Source organism: Agelaius phoeniceus, chromosome 1 (assembly GCF_051311805.1).
Source record: "Agelaius phoeniceus isolate bAgePho1 chromosome 1, bAgePho1.hap1, whole genome shotgun sequence".
NCBI lineage: Eukaryota > Metazoa > Chordata > Aves > Passeriformes > Icteridae > Agelaius > Agelaius phoeniceus.
Genome location: NC_135265.1, coordinates 44,466,570 through 44,482,720, shown reverse-complemented (window position 1 = coordinate 44,482,720; position 16,151 = coordinate 44,466,570). Strand labels below are relative to the sequence as shown.

Genomic DNA, 16,151 nt, shown 5'->3' with positions numbered 1-16,151 from the left:
TACTTTCAATTCCTCTCTTTTAGAGCCTTTATTTGAAGAAGTAGTAGTGAGAAAGAATGCCCCTTACCTCGCCTAAAGGTTTCAAAGTTGCAATGTTGTAGGTAGCTGGATCCCTCTCAACTAAGCAAGCTTCTGTAAGAGCTAGTATTCTTTTCACAGGTTCCTTGTAAAACAAGAGAGAGGCATGCTAGGAAAGAGAATACTTACTACTTTATAGGAACCAAGTATGTTCAGTCTAACAACCTTACCAAGTGCCTAGGTGTTATTTTTTGAACAACAAACTCTGCTAAAGATGTTATAGATTCATCATTGCTGTACTTCCCAAAGCGAAGGTTCAAGTATTGCTCAAATTCTAGGGATTCTTTCCTTATCCGCAGAGAGATGCCTATGAAGTTGCCAGCATGGTCTATTGCACTCTTGATAATTTCCTCCCTCTGCTCAGAGGCAAACAGGTGCTGCAAATTTTGTCAGGAAAAACAATTAACAGGAGAAAAATATGGCACGGCCAAAGAAAATCACAGTTCTAGAAATAATGGTCCACTATATACCTAACAGTAGGGAATATTCACAGCAGCTGGACTGGCCTTTGCTAAGTGCATGGTATAGACAGGTATTTATTACACAGCAGATCCACTATTAACTTTACATTTGCCTTTAAAAAGAAAATCTATAGCAGCTATTCCTAAAGGATATCCTGCTACACATTAGTGCGCCATTAAAGTTATGGTCTGCATGACCTGCCTGTCCACCCTTGGCAACAGACCCTGACAGCCTGGCAGGAGTGAGGACCCAGAGAAAGCAACTGGGGCTACCACTGGTGATCTTCAAGGTTAGGGCAGCTCTAGAGGATCAATTATACATTGCTAATTTTATACCAAAGAAAAGCATGCTGCAATACAAAAGACATGGAAACCCTCATCTAGTTCTATTTTAGAGACTGAGGTAGCCATACCTAGGAATTAATTTATGGTTAATAATGTAAACATCCTTTTCAGCTGTTTGAAGTACAGTACACAGAAACCCTGTCATGATTTTAGAACCAATGTTACACTGCAATATTTCCCAAGCAAAGCTGCTAAGTAATCAGATCACAGGTCTTAAGAGGCAATGGCACCACTGATCAATCTATTTCTGAATTGAATCCCTACATCAGTTAGGGATTAGTAACACACTAATGTAAATTTGAGAAATGACAGGAAATCCCACATTACATTCATATTGACTACCTAAAAAAACTAGATATCCCACCCCTTCTAGTTCTTAAACATGCAATACACACACACACAAAACTCCCCACACCAAAAACCATAACCAAACCCATATCAACATTCTCTCAAATATTTTAACTAACTTCCTATCCTTTTAGGATCTGTCCCTAAGCCATGAGGCCCCACAACTGGGTCCCAAAGATGCATATACTTGTATGCTCCAACTGTGCTGAAGCTTCATTATTAAATATGCAGCTATAAATATCCTAAGAACCATACCAAGATATTTTGATTTAATACTCACCAATCTACTAAACCCTCCATAGAGGATACAGAAGCCTCCCTGATAGCCAGTAATATCAACAAAGCCTTCAATATTTCTGTAGTCATAGGAGCACAGGACCTTATTTGTTGCAGGATCAATTTGGTCAATACCTCCAGGAGTCACTTCCAGAATCACAGGTTTCCTCGTATCACTCCAGTGATGCTTATAGCAATTATACCTCTGCAGGGAGAGCTACTTTTAGGCATCAATGCACACTCCTTTACTACACAGCAGTAGTTCTCTACTTAGCTAGTAAGTTCAAAAAATCATATAATTTCCCTTAATGCTGCTGTCTATATTAAGAACACTATGAAGTAGCTGTAGCTGACAATTGACAAAGAGGTCACAGCTTAAAAAATGCGTGTTGAAGCAAGAACATAATCCCAAAAGAGCCACTCCCAAAGGAAGTAAGTTCTCTTGTTGCAGAAGTTGGTCTACTCACAGACTTCTGAACATTGTGGTTCGATGAGGAAATAGCATTTACACCAAATGCTGTTATTCAGCTAATTAAATCAAGTTAAGGTAAGTTTGTCACTGTAGTGAATATTTTTCATCTCCTGTAGTCACATTCCATTACAAATACAAACTTACTTCAGCCAGTAAAAGTTAGAGGTCTGTTCTAAACTACAATGAGACAAAGGGGATCCCCATATTCCATCAGTGTTACTATGCTCATGACTGAAGATTTATTCTATGAAACACTTTAAATTACTTAAAGTAACTTTAAGCACTTGAAGTGCAGCTGTCTTCTATGACCAAAAGACAAATATAAAGTCCAGCTCTGTAGACTGCATTGCTTATTGCTGTATTACCACAAATTCAGTGAATGCCAATCTTGTCTGTAAGATCAGAACCTACAGAATCTTGTCTGGTCAGAACCTACAGAAATCCTTTTAGGAAGCATCAAATGTTCAGGATATTATGCAGAAAATATTTAATTAGTAAGTAAAGCAAATATTGACTAACATGAATCAATGTTTTTCTCCTCTCCAGATAAGATCTCCACATAGCTCAGCCCTGTGTTTCAACAGTAACATCCATAGTCCATGTACAAGCACAAGGCTCAGGCCAATCAAAGTGAGCTCAAATATTCTACTGGTAAAGAGGTTCCCATTGCTTTTGAACAAACTTCATTTTCTCTTCTCAAAGACTTCACATCCAAATTCACAAAAGCTATTTCAGGTAGCACATATAGCACAAGCATAAAATACATGAACAAAGCAGAAATCTGAGTCTTTAGATAATTTCCTTAAATGGCACATGATGCAGGTAAGCCAGACACTTACCCGTCCTGTGATTTTTCCTTCTGAGAAGTCTGTCCTGAATCTCTGTTTTTAAAAAAGTTAACAGTGAATGAACGCAAATATGACAACCTATCTATCCAGAAAGTCTACATTTAAGGTGACTTTGTTTTATGAGACTCGTATTAAGCCTCCTCAGAAGGCTCACCATTCCACTTCAGTTAATATATTCAGTATTTGTAGCTTTACTCACTCTTTACAGTACTTGCTCCAACTGACACTAGATCAAGATCATTAACATAACAGCTCAAAAACTTGCCTTCCTACTTTTTATGCAGGGAAAGAAAATATAATACACTACCACAAATGGTAACTGAGTACTTACTGCTTGCTTGAAGAAAATAAAAATAAAAATCTTACCAGTGCCTCTGTAAGGAGTTCTGTTCTGTGCTCTGTGGAAAACTTAAGTGTCTCGGATTTTTTTCCACTCCCTTTGCGAAAAGTGAGATTAAATTCTGTTCCTTGTCCTTTTCCAACAGGAGAAATACCACAGATATCTCCATAAGGCCACTAGACAATTGAAAGTAATTAGGTTATACTGTCAGTAATTTTAAAGCTACATCTCCCTCCTTCAAAACCCCTTAGAACCTATAGTAACCCTGTAACAAGGTGCCAGCTAGCATGCTACGTGACAGCATAAGCTTGAGTTTCCTCTTTGATACTGTGCAAAGTAACTAAGTGTCCTGACTCCCTTCAGGGACACAGCTCAGCAGTGATCAAACTTACTGTGCTTCAGAACAGCACAGCCAAAGGCAAAGTACTACTTGTTGGCCAATAAAGAGAAATTGCCTAAAAGTACAAAACCCTATGGGTATTTGTAGAGTTAGTGAAGGCAACACTGACCTTCTGTTATGTGTACTTTTGTACACAGCTGCCACACCTTCTGGCTTTTCTGAGATCTTGTCAGACTGGATGGTTTCTTAAGCCTGAATGTCACTATTCACTCTGGATAATGGACATAAGTCAAAAATCAACTTCAAAAATGACAGTTACCTGATTTGTAACTTCCAGTGTGTTGGGGTTGTATGTGGTGATGGCATGTGTTCCAACTGAAAAGACTCGTTTATACCTAGAATACAAAATAATGTTAAGTTTCTCCAGAAGTCACAGGAAAACCCATACTGAACTGCAAAAATGATGTTAAGATGATATACACAGGTTTTTGTTAGGAAATGGATATGGAATTTTCTATGTTGTTACTTACAGTTTACCTTATAATATGTTAAGTTCTTCTGTTCTATATATCCATAAAGGGGACGTACAAGTTAAATACTACTAAATAGATTTACTTATGCATACCTTTTCCTAAGTTACTGGCTAAGGCAGGATCAAAGACTCATAGACTTGCACTGAAAGGTACTACCAGACCAGAATAAACTTTAAGAAGGCTTCACAGGTAGGGGGAAAAAAAAAAACCCAACCATTCCTGCAATAGTCTAAAAGCATCCATCTGAAGCTGTCTCAGCCAACAGTTTTAACACAAAATCCAATTTACACAACTGTTCACAATACTGTACCAAGTCAAAGTACTACTATGGCCAAGCCTAATTTTCTTCATCTTGAGGGAAACCAAAGCTACCAAACTCTAGAAAGACTTATATCACCAAAGCTACAGTCATTGTACATTGATATCACAGATATGTTAACTGTCACAGGGCTTAAAGAATAGCAAGGTAGTTGTTTGTGTTTCAAGTGTATCAGACACAAGCAGCAGTGAGCTAAAGCTACAGAATTTTGATGCAGTAAGTGCAAAATCAAAGCCTTACCATGGCTTCATTTCCTAGATAATCTCCAAAATATACCCTGAACAAACAGAGACTCTTTACATATTTCTGAATCTGAAAGTTTTGAAACATAACTAAGCACAGTTTGAAACAGTAGATTATTAATAATAGCTTATTACTTGCACAAGCCATGTTCTAGGGTGCTTCCATCTGGAAGCCATCCGGCCCAAAAAGTAAAGCCAAAGCTGAACCAGAGCCAGTACTAGTAAGTATTCTCTGACTAAAGCAATAGCATCTGAACATGGATGCCTTTCTTGAACTTGAACCAAATAAAAATACTTTGGCTAGTTGTCCACATTAAAACTGATTCAGTGTAGGAATTTAAGTTTCAGTTCTGGGTAAACTGTGGGTTTGCTTGGAAAAGATATTAGCAACCAGCTGCCTAATTAATCTGAACCTGTGCCATGTTAGACTGCATCAAAAACCAGCAGATCATTTCCTCCATCCTTCTCTGCATTCTTGTGCTGCAGTACTTTCTCCTCTCTCACTTGACAGGTCTGCAGCACAAGCCATCATTTCTGCATAAAGTCAAACTTTGCATGGGCATCAAATATATTCAGAGCAGCTCTCACATATCCCTTATAACAAGAAGGTCAAGAGCATGTATCTGACAGTCAGGCAATCTCACAAACTTAATACCCTTCCAATTTCCATTATTATTAAAACAGTGCAAGCTGAAGCCTTTACTGACCCAGAGTTTACTTAGGAGTTAAAACAAGTGCTTATTTTCTTCAAAGCATAGGAACATTTGTATTGAACTGATTGGGCCCCTTAAGGATGTTTAACATATTTACAAAACCTATTTGTTTTTCTACATAGTTGAAATTTCCTTATTTAAGGTGCAGCTCAAGGAAGTAATGAAGTAATGAAGCAGAATGTTTGAAGCTACTCTAGCTGCTAATAATTCCACTATATTCAGCCTGTCAAAGAATGCTCCAGTCCTTAGTGCATAAGATGAAACACACTGTTCCCTCTCCTCTTGTTGCACAATTTATATAGGTTTTCTGTCTTTTATATGACGTATAAATGAGGTTCGTTTAAGTTCTTCAGAACAGCATATCACAAGTAAAAAAGCTCTTTACTACTTGCTCAAGGTTTTGTTTACTTACTGAGCCTGCTGTGAGCTGCACAGCGCTTTGTGGCAGAGTAAGGATTTGCAACCATTACACGTAACTGAAGATCAGCTTCCAAACATCATAGCCCCTTCCTTTTCTCCCCTTATGCTCAAGCCCACATTTCAAGATCCAGGAAACATTTATTATCCAGCATTCTTAATATGTGATGGGACAAGGAACACAAGACACAACAGCAGTTTTGCTGAGTTGCCATTTCCCTTGTTTCCTCTCCCTAGGTAAATTCAGAAGAACCAAGTCTTGTTTCATGACCAGGGGAGATTCAGAAGTCAACTCTCACATGTGGCCTACTCTTGTTCATAACCTCATCTATAAATATTTAAGAAAGGTATTCATACCTCCAGGACTTGAAGAGTTTACGATTAATTATCTCTCAAACTACTCTGCAGTACTGTCTAATCCTAGGCTGTTTTGAGAAGAGTTGAAGCAAATGTCCTCTTCCCCAAGAAAAGACTATGGCCTGTTCACTAATTATTTGAAAGCACTGGAGAAATCTTTTTAATCACAATGAACCTGGCAGATAAATTTCATACCACCACATCCAACAAAAAAAAAATCTTCATTAATTTTACAGATCTACAGAACACTGGAGCATCATCATGTGCACTACTGGAAAATACTTTATGGACACACAGAGCCCATATTCAAAATGACTAATTCTATGAGTAGTCAAAATGATTCAGGCTCATTTAGCACCACACATTAAGTTACTGTTTTTTTAATGTTATACATAGATTATACTGAGAACATATAACTATGAACTGAGTGGACTCAAGAATTCAAATAGAAAATTACTAAAACCCAAATAAGCTTCTGTTGCAACAAACAAGAGGCAACTACTTACTAAATACTTCTTTCCCCCTCACTACAAAAGAATTAACACACCACTGAATTTTTAAACTAAATCTGTTCTAGACTTTAGACTTAGCCTGAAGTTCTGTAAGAATTCTATAAATGCACCAGAACATTACCATCAAGGTTCAAGATCATAACTTCAAGAGCTTGCCTCAGGCTTTTGAATGAAAGGAATTCTCCTTTCCTTCTCAGTATTCCCAGTCTTTGATAGGAAGAATGGGTCAGACAAAAAAATCAACCAGTTTCAATTTACTGGTCAAACAACAGATTTGGACAATACCTCTTCATAAAACCATTAGAATCAAGCGGTTCTCCTGTTCCCAAGGTGCAGATAACCCACTCTCTTTGTTATGTTGATGTTTGGATAGCAAGGAAAAACTCATTCTACAGAGATACTATGCATGTGAAAAGGAACAGTGGGTGAACGTACCAAATCAAGCCCTGTAACAGCTGACTTCAGACACAGCATAACAGATACCAGTTATGATAACTTAGTGGATAATTTCATTAGACATTCCCAAGCTTTTGCAGACAGGAGCATCACCAAAAATTTATTTTTAGATCCAAGACCCCCATTAAAATCCGGTTAATTTCTATTAGCAGAATTCTTCAAATTATCTCAGTTAGTAGTTTAACAGATAATCTGTTACACAATTTAAGTGTATATGTGGACTAGTAATCCTCATGAATTAAAGTACATAAAACACTACTCCTCCATCAAACTGCTCTGAGAAGAAACATTTCCATCTTAAATTTAGTGGTTTATATAGTTAGTTCAAGAGGCTCAGAACCAGACGAGGTCGGGTGGTCCATTTCAGAGCTACACTGCACCGTGGGAACATAAGCAGAGGAAAGCTAAACCACAATGTTACAAATCCAATCTGATTCTAGTGAAGATACATTTAGTTCAGACACTGAGCAGCAGGAGCCTTTAGTTCAATTTTCATTCATCAGTTGGATGAAGTTAAAACTATGCCCTTAAATCCAGTACCAGAGAGGAAAAATGTCACACAAAACTTTAAAAACAAAAAGCCAAAATTAACAAACTTCAAATCACTTACTTCCCCCTCCATGAATGTTTTGTTGTGTAGAAACAAGCAAGATCTCTGTTTTCTCTAATTATATTCATTCTGTGCCAAGACCTGAAAACAAAGGAGACGTCCTGTTAGCACTCAGGATTCTTATTTAAAACCAAAGTTCACCAATCATTGATATGCTTTTACAAAAAGACTTTGTTTTTAAACTTGTTTAACAAACAATACATGGACCATGTTGTACAAGAATTATCAGTTTCTCCAATGCATTTGTTACACTAGCTATTCCTTAACAGCACCAGGTTCCAGTAAGTTACGTCACATTTGCCATATTACAATCACTCTACTTTCACTGCATTTTTGCACATTCAAATTTTATAGTTTGAATAAAATAGAGTATATTTTATGTCATCTCTAAAATGCTTTACTCTCAAAAATCGTATTATATAAAATTATTTGAGTAACCTCTACCCGTAACTCTCGCTAAACCAAAGTTCTACTGTAATTCTGAATACTGAAATAAACAGTAAGGAGGTATCTGGATACATAGAACCATTTGTTTTCCAGTCTGAATCAGAACCTGAGGTTGAGAAACTTACTAGCTAAGCATTATGATTGAAGAGCTGACTAAGTCCCATTCCTGTGCTGTAAAAGTTTAAGCAATCTCACCACTAACATCATGACATGCTTATTTCACACAGAGGGAATATCTATTCCCTAAACACACACACTGAGGACTTCAGTGAAAATTCCCCATCATTGCTTAAGTAGATCATTGCTTTAGGAGTTGCTAAGTTCTAAGGAATGCTTCTAAACACTACTATTTTCAATGTCTGAAACAAATGCATGTTGAGTAGTTAGGAAATTAATCTCCCTTTTATTTCACTATGTTGTTACTGCATATACAAGGAACTTAAGCAGACATTCTCTGATTAAGTACAAAAGTGAAGTTTTCACTCTCCTTTTACTGCTACAGCATTAGCTATATTTTCAAATGTGTTAAATCAGGCTTCCCTGTAACTGATTGGTACTACCCTCAGGTTATCACCAATAACACAGTGGCATCCCCAAAATACCACACACTAATGCTGGTCTGCAAGAACACAGCTTGCCTGAAGCAACTCTCAAGCAACCCAATCCCAGTCAGTACCGCACTCAAAGTTAAATAACATCCCATTATCTTTTTACATTCAGCTAACTCTGCTTGACTGGGCAAAGGAAGATGTCTTATTTTGAGATGGACAACCTGCAACATTAGCTCGTTGCTAATTGCTACTCTCTATGACTTCAGGTTATTTTCTTTCTGAGCAAACTCTATAGCAGTTATGGAGTCATAACCATGAAGAATGGATAACCTGCTCAAAATGTACTCTAGAATTCCTTCCCTCAGGTGAAGAGCCAGCACAATCATCACTACCTACTGAAGGAAACTTGAAGTACTGCCTCTGGGAAGAGAGAAGTATTTACGTCTTTCAATGACTCAGTGTTCGAGTCAAATTTTCAGAGTTAATATTCCAATGACTTGTGGTAAGTTAAATTCTCTAAAGCCAGTTTTTGGAAACAAAGTATTATGAGGGGCAGGATATTCAACAGCATTATTGCTCCTGACTGCTGACATCATCTTACCTGGACCTGTGCATATGACACTGTCCCACCTGACATCCTTGCCCTTAAACTGAAATAACACAGATTTGACAGATGGACCACTCATTGGACAGGGAATTGTCCAACTGCACTCAGGCAGTTGCAGTCAATAGCTCAATGTTAAAGTGAAGATAGTGACAAGTGGCATTCCTCAGGGGTCAAGACTGCGACTGGCACTGTGTTAACACCTTTGTCAGGGATATGGACAGTGGACTCTGCAAGTTTGCTGATAACATCAAGCACTGTGGTGCAATCGACAGGCATGAGGGAAGGGATAACATTAAAGGGACTCTGACAGGTGGGAGAGGTGGGTCTGTGCCAACCTCACAAAGTTCAACAAGGCCACATGCAAGACCCTGCAGCTGGGCTGGGCCATCCCAAGCACAAATACAAGCTCAGTGGAGAATGGCTTGAAAGCAGTCCTTGAAAGTGACTTGAAAATGTTGGTTGATGAGAAATTTGACACAACCCAGCAATGTGTGCTCACAGCTCAGAAGCACATTCTGAGATGCATCAAATGAAAACTGGCCAGCAGGCTGTGTGAGACGATTCTTCTGCTCTGCTCCACTCTTGTGAGACCCCACCTGCAGTACTGTGTCCAGCTCTGGGGCTCCCAACATAAGAAGGACCTGGTCCACACCTTTCAGAGTGAATCTAGAGAAGAGCCACAAAGATGGCCAGGGAGGGAGCTAGAGCACCTCTTCTATGGAGACAGGCTAAGACCTGGGGTTTTGCAACCTGGAGAAAAAGCAGCTCCAAGGAGAACTTAGAGCAGCCTTTCAATACCTAATGGGACCTACAAGAAAGCCAGAGAGGGGCTTTGGGCATGTAGTGACAGGACAGAGCGACAGCTTTAAACCTTTAAACTGAAGGATGGGAGGCTTAGGTTAGATGTTAGAATTAAATTCTTTATTGTGAGGCACCAGAATAGGCCCAGAGAAGTTCTGGATATTCCATTACACCAGCCCTGGAAGTGCTCCAGGCCAGGCTGGATGGGGCTTTGAGCTATTTGGTCAAGTGAAAAGTGTTCATGCCCACGGCAGCGAGGTTGGAACTAGATCATCTTTAAGATTCTTTTCAACCCAAAGCATTCTATGATTACTCCTGAAGTTCTCCATTTTGCTTGGATTAAGAACTGTTATTATTATTACCATGGATAAGAATCAAAACAGTACATTCTATCAAAACTACACAGATCTTACTATACAGTAGCACACTTCTTTAGATCTGGTAATTTTGTTTCAAACTTATCTTTCAGAATATGCCATATACTCAATCTTCATGCCCCTCTTTCAAAGCCATTTTCTTGACATTGACTAAAGTATTAGTAAAAATAAAATAAGAGGCTTATAACAAGACTAGCTTTACTAAGTACAGGATTAAAAGATCTATTTATCTGTAATTCCAGTTTCACCAATACCAGACTCCTCTGACCAGCTCTATTAGGTCTCCCACACCTGAACTCCACTTGCTCTAGAGTATTTAAAGCAAGATGTTCTCAAGGTTGCAAATATCTACTCCTAATAATACAGAACTAAGAAACATTCATTTATGAGCTACCAGCAGCTTCCAGAAATTTTAACACCAGCATCTAACTAGAATCAGGATACTGACGCATTAAGTATTGTACCTGAAGTGCAATAACAAATTCACCAGACTGCTTTTTTGTTTAGATGACAGCCACCAAAATCATTAAGCTTTCATGCTTTATTCACTGTGCTTCTGGACAGTGATTGCAACCATCCCTCTCACTGAGAAGACTACCACAGGGGCAATATATGCCCAAGTCTAGCAACAATTAATTCTTGTACACATTTTCCAGCAGTTTAACAGACAGAAAAGGCTAACAATAGCCTAGTGTTCTGAGCTGCTGTGGTAAAGCCCAGCAATTATTTACTGGTTGTCTTTGATTTCACAGTAAGAACAATATTTAAAAAAAAAAATAGTTCATATCAAAGGCAACAGTATTTTAGAAGAAACCAAGAAATTCCTCTTCCTTCACTCATTCCAGCAGAACCAGTGTGGCACCTCTCTTGTACTATCCACAGTGTCATACACTGTAATTTTAGCACCTAAGATAGTTGACTCTGCAGAACACATCAGGCTTTACCATTAATCAAGTTTAGCCATATTGTCAGTGTAAGCTATAGTAGCCTGCTTAGTTACATATTAATTTCCTAAAATAAGACAACATTCTTGTTACCTTTACCTTTTTTTCCTGCATTCAATAGACCTTTAAAAAGTTGCTGGACTTAACACAAAAATGGAGTGAAATTTGTTATCTCACTCATAAGAGCACCCAGGATAATAAGGCACTAACTTGAGCAATCATCTTAATGTTCTGGAGTACCTAGAAGTAGAGAAGTCACAACTTCAAAGGTTATTTTGAATACTTTGCAGCACAGCTATTGTTTATCTCATACTGATGGCTTTTAAAGGTTTGATACTAGAGAAACACCCAGTTGTCCTATTTCCATTGGAGCAGAGGCAAAAACTACTTTGAAAGTAGCAGTTTGTAAACATGATTTTCTTGGTTGAGAGCAGGCATGCTGAATACAGACTGTAGTCAAACAATCCAAGGATTCTGCAGGCAAAGTATTGTCTACAACTTGCAACTTCTTTTGGGAGCCTAACAAAAGCACTCTCCAAAATATCCCCTGGATATTTCAATCAGCTTTTTCACAGGACTGAAGTTCAACAATACTTTCCTATTTGGTTCCTGTAGTACTGTAAATAGAAGTGAAACAGCTTTAGGGGAAGAGCTGAAACCACACTTTTGAGTGCCTCATGTACCAGAAATAGCAACTCTTTAAACTAAGGGGCCTGAACTGCTTCCAGGAGTCCCCCTGCCTCAGAGTTTAAGCTACACAGAATCATAGAATAGTTTGAGTTGAAAGGGACCTTTTACACAATCTATATTCAACTTGTATGCACTTTCCACTTTTCCAGGATTTCACATTCTTTAGACAAAACTACCATCTGGGAAAACAATCTATTTCAGGAAACTGAGACAAGTCAGTCTCAAACCAGCACTTGTGGAGTCAGAAGAAAAGCTGTGACCTTGTAGACATCAAAGCAATAGGCACAGCTGTAATTACACATAAGTTTCCTTCAATTTATTAAATCAAGTCAGAAGTTTGGACATGGGTTCAAAGTTTAGTGCAGAATTCAGATTGAGTTTTTTCCTGATTATATTATCTCTCAATTATTACAAAGCCTCAATATCTTTCTTAAACAAAGGTTTAAGAAGGAAGGATTCACAGCCCCACACAGGATTATTATTCTTTTCTACTGCAGGGAGGAGTAAAATAAATGCTGATAAGAAACTGAAGTTTCTTGGGCAAAAGAGGAAGAGAAATGCAGACAAGAAACTGTGATTTTGTTTCAAAAATTTATTCCAGCATGGCTGAACACTAGTAAGAGTTCCTGGAAAGTCTTTACTTCACAGGGACAGATAGTCATAGCAAGCTCAAGTGTGACTTTTCTGAGTGAGAGAAGACATACTATGAGCATAAAAACAGGAACCAACTGGAAAGCAATGAGAGCAAAGCACTAAAAAACCCCTAAGGTTCTGTTATTCTGTTATTCACACCTGCCTGCTAGCTTAAAGGTCTGGAGCCTGATTTCCAGTCATCCACACCTCTGTAGCTTTAAAGCCATTATTTAAATAAGTGAGTTTTCCTGCACTGAAATGTTTTAGCTGCCTACATTTCAGCCTTCTCTTTCATTGCTGTGGTCACTAAGTGGCAGAGTTTTGCCTTCAGACAGATTATTTCTAACAAGCATTAATTTTTCCTCTTCCTTGAACAGTACTCTTCTCCTAAAGTACTACAGCCTAATTAGCTGTGGAAACAGATTTCATCTGTAGTGTAGGAACTCCCAGTCCTTTTTGTAAGAGGGGAAAGAGAGAAGATCCACCGGATCCTTAGAAGAAGCTACGTGCAACCTGCCTCAGTGATAGCAGTAATCCCACCCTCAGTGCCCCAGGACAGAAAGAGGCTGAGCATTCCAGCTTTACTACTACCATAAATGATGATGACAACGTCAGAGTCCATCCTCCAGGTGACCCATTTCCTCACTGAGGATCAGTGTTAAGGATAAGAAAAAGTGTGGAAGATTCTGGTTTTCTTTTATATTTATATTAGCATTCTGCTTCACCAGTAAACCAATCTGATTCACCAGCTAGGCAGGTGAGTATCAGATCAAAAGTATATACTCACTAAGGGAAGGAAGAAAAAAAAATAGTGTTCCTTTCAGTCATAGTTTAGCAATCCTGTCATATTTCTTCAGAATAATGTTCTGTTTTATTAGTGAGGCAAGGGAGTTGTTAATTTTTTTGACACAAGAATAGTTTTTTGGAAGCAAATCAGGAAGCTAAGCAGTTGAAGGTTAACACTTCAAGATATGGTTGAACGCCAGCAGAAGAATTATTAAGTCAGTAAGTTTCACTTACTGAGCTTCAAACAAGTCAAAAGCAAAGTCACCTCCACACTATAAAAAACAGATCTGGCTTTAAAGACCAAGCCTCAGCATACCACTTAAAATCTGGAAATACAAAGTGATTCAGTCCCTCAGGACAAGTATGTGTTTGGAAACTATGAAAAATGCCACATGACACCCAGAGGAGCAAGCAATACATACAAAAAAAATCTTTCAAAAAATGTGTTTCAACAAGGCTAAAATACAAGGTTAAAGTTCCTGGGAAGTCTATACCACACAAGGACAGAAATGCAACTTTGTCTCCAAACACTCAGATATTTGCAGCAAGTGGAAAAAACTATCAGTAATAATAGAAAGGTGCCAGTAACTTCTAGTCAAGTGTTCTGGCACTTGGCTGCCTATAGTAGGCAAGAATTAGACCAAGCTGCACATCTATGAATTGAAGCAGGCTGGAGCCAAGCATAATTTTCACATCTGTAACACTGGTCCTGTTATTTTCATTTTATTCATCAGGTCACTAGCAGTCCCTTCAACAGCCTCCTCCTTTTCAACAGATCTCACTACATGCAAGTAGCCTATGCAGACAATTCTAATAATCAACAAAAAAAGTCTTCAGCTTCAGAGAACTTGAATTCTAAAACCAGGAATATTTTCTGAAATGCAGTATTATCTAATCAGTGCTAAGTAACATGAAACAAAGCAGTTATCTACTGAATTTCGTCTACTCCAACCACCACACATCTTATTCATGAAACAGCACAGGAGAAAAAGAGAAAACAAATTTCAGATTGCATTAACTTCAAAAGCAGCCACACTGCAGAGATTGAGTGGATGCACAGGAAGTCTCTGAATAAACTTCTAGGCCTATGTTTTCTCCCCCAAGTAGAACGCTCAAATGGTCCCTCAGCACCAAGCCAAAAAGAGAAATAAGACCTCTCCTTCCCAAACTGAAGTGCTAAGATAACATTTTTATAGCCCAGAAGTAGAGGTACAGCGATGAAGGCACAGGCTTCACGCCACTCCACAGGAAAATCTATCCCAAAGACTGCTGGCAGCTCCCCGCAGACAGAAAACCATCCAATATGACTGCTCGTTTTGACTTTCAGAAAACAAAAAGCAAGCTAAAAGCATGCATGGAAGGAAATCAAATGCTCGTGGAAAAATAAGAACATTAAGGGTAGATTTTCTGAAAAGTGCATCTAGTTCTGCTCATGCTCTTCAGGCATACTATTAGCACTCAAAAAAGAAATAAAATCTCATCTCTGTGAGGACATATCTCCACCACATCTCTCCCACCCTTCATAAATTATTTCCCAAAGCATCTCCTGACGGCTATATTTGATCTGAAGGCAGGAGAAGGAAAATAACGTGTCTTTTCTTAATGGACACGTCAATACTCTTCTAAGAAAAAAGACAAATTCTGCCCGGAGGCTACAGAAGCCGCATCAGGTGCGGGGCACGCCGAGCGAAGCGCCGGGCGGGCAGAGGCTGGAAAACAACCCAGCCCTCTCCTCTGCCCGGATACAGGAAGCGAAGGGAGGGCTGGAGCGGCTGCTGACAGGTACCGCGCTGGGCACGGGGGACGCCGGCTCACAGCCCCAGGCCCCCACGGCTGGGGCGGGAGCGGGGCTGTGCCGGCGGCAGCATCAGCCCCCGGGCGGCAGAGCCAGCGCTGCCCCAGCCCCGACCCCGCTCCCCGCACAGCGCCGCGGGCCGGGTGCGCCCCCTGCCCGCCCACCCGGCCCCGAGCAGCGCCCGGGACCGTGGAAGGAGGCGGGAGCTGCTACCGCCGCCCCCTCACCTCCCCCGCCGCTGGGATTTACCTGGTCGGGGAGCCCGCGCTGCCCGGACCTGCCCCCACCAGCAATGCGCTTTCCCGGCGATAAGGGTGAAGGGGCACGGAGCGGAGCTCTCACCCCTCACCCTCCGGCCGGCCGGGCGGGCGGCAGCCGCTACACCGCTCCCGCTGCCTCAGAGCCTGGCGCTGGAGGCCGCCATCTTAGCTCAGGCAGCGAGACCGCCCCCTCGGCGCAGCCGCCGTGCGGCCCGGGGCCGTCATGGGACGCGGTCACCTGATGTGTTCCGCGCTGCCTGCCCCTTCCCGCCGCGCTGACTCCCTCCTTCCTTCCTTCCTACCCTCGCCCCTTGCCCTGCCCTGCCCTGCCTTGTTCTGCCGGGAACCGGCATGGCTCCGTGCGCAGGCGCCGCGCCGCCGGGGTGCAAAGTGCCTGTCGCGCTCCCCTTGCGCGTCGCCTCAGGGGTGTCAGTGACCGGTGCGGTCCTGCCCGAGCGTCTCCAGGCCGTGGAAGGCGCGTGGAACAGTTAAAAAGCCGGAGCACGCTGCTTAATGATGCACATTACTTACGTGTCTGTAAAAGCCATGTTAAAATGCCACATTGAGGCTGCGGAGACTGAATCACTGGTTTA

The 16,151-nt window shown here is 40.4% G+C and overlaps 1 protein-coding gene across 2 annotated transcripts in view; it reads right to left on the bottom strand.

Moving 5' to 3' along the window:
* DNAJC13 (DnaJ heat shock protein family (Hsp40) member C13) overlaps window positions 1–15,788 on the bottom strand; it is a 56,381-nt gene extending 40,593 nt beyond the window's left edge. The window contains exons 1-8 of one of the 2 annotated variants that reach the window (XR_013182165.1): window positions 15,548–15,787; window positions 7,668–7,748; window positions 3,828–3,903; window positions 3,195–3,344; window positions 2,820–2,861; window positions 1,513–1,713; window positions 249–455; window positions 68–163 (exon numbers count right to left, since the gene is read on the bottom strand). Coding sequence is in view for 1 of the 2 variants with exons in the window: in XM_054635813.2 (XP_054491788.1) it covers window positions 68–163; window positions 249–455; window positions 1,513–1,713; window positions 2,820–2,861; window positions 3,195–3,344; window positions 3,828–3,903; window positions 7,668–7,735 (840 nt within the window). In the remaining variant the exon portion in view is untranslated. Of the gene's footprint in view, window positions 1–67; window positions 164–248; window positions 456–1,512; window positions 1,714–2,819; window positions 2,862–3,194; window positions 3,345–3,827; window positions 3,904–7,667; window positions 7,749–15,547 lie in introns of both variants that reach the window. The other variant, XM_054635813.2, reaches the window with a different exon arrangement.
* Between the last annotated feature and the right edge of the window lie 363 nt (window positions 15,789–16,151).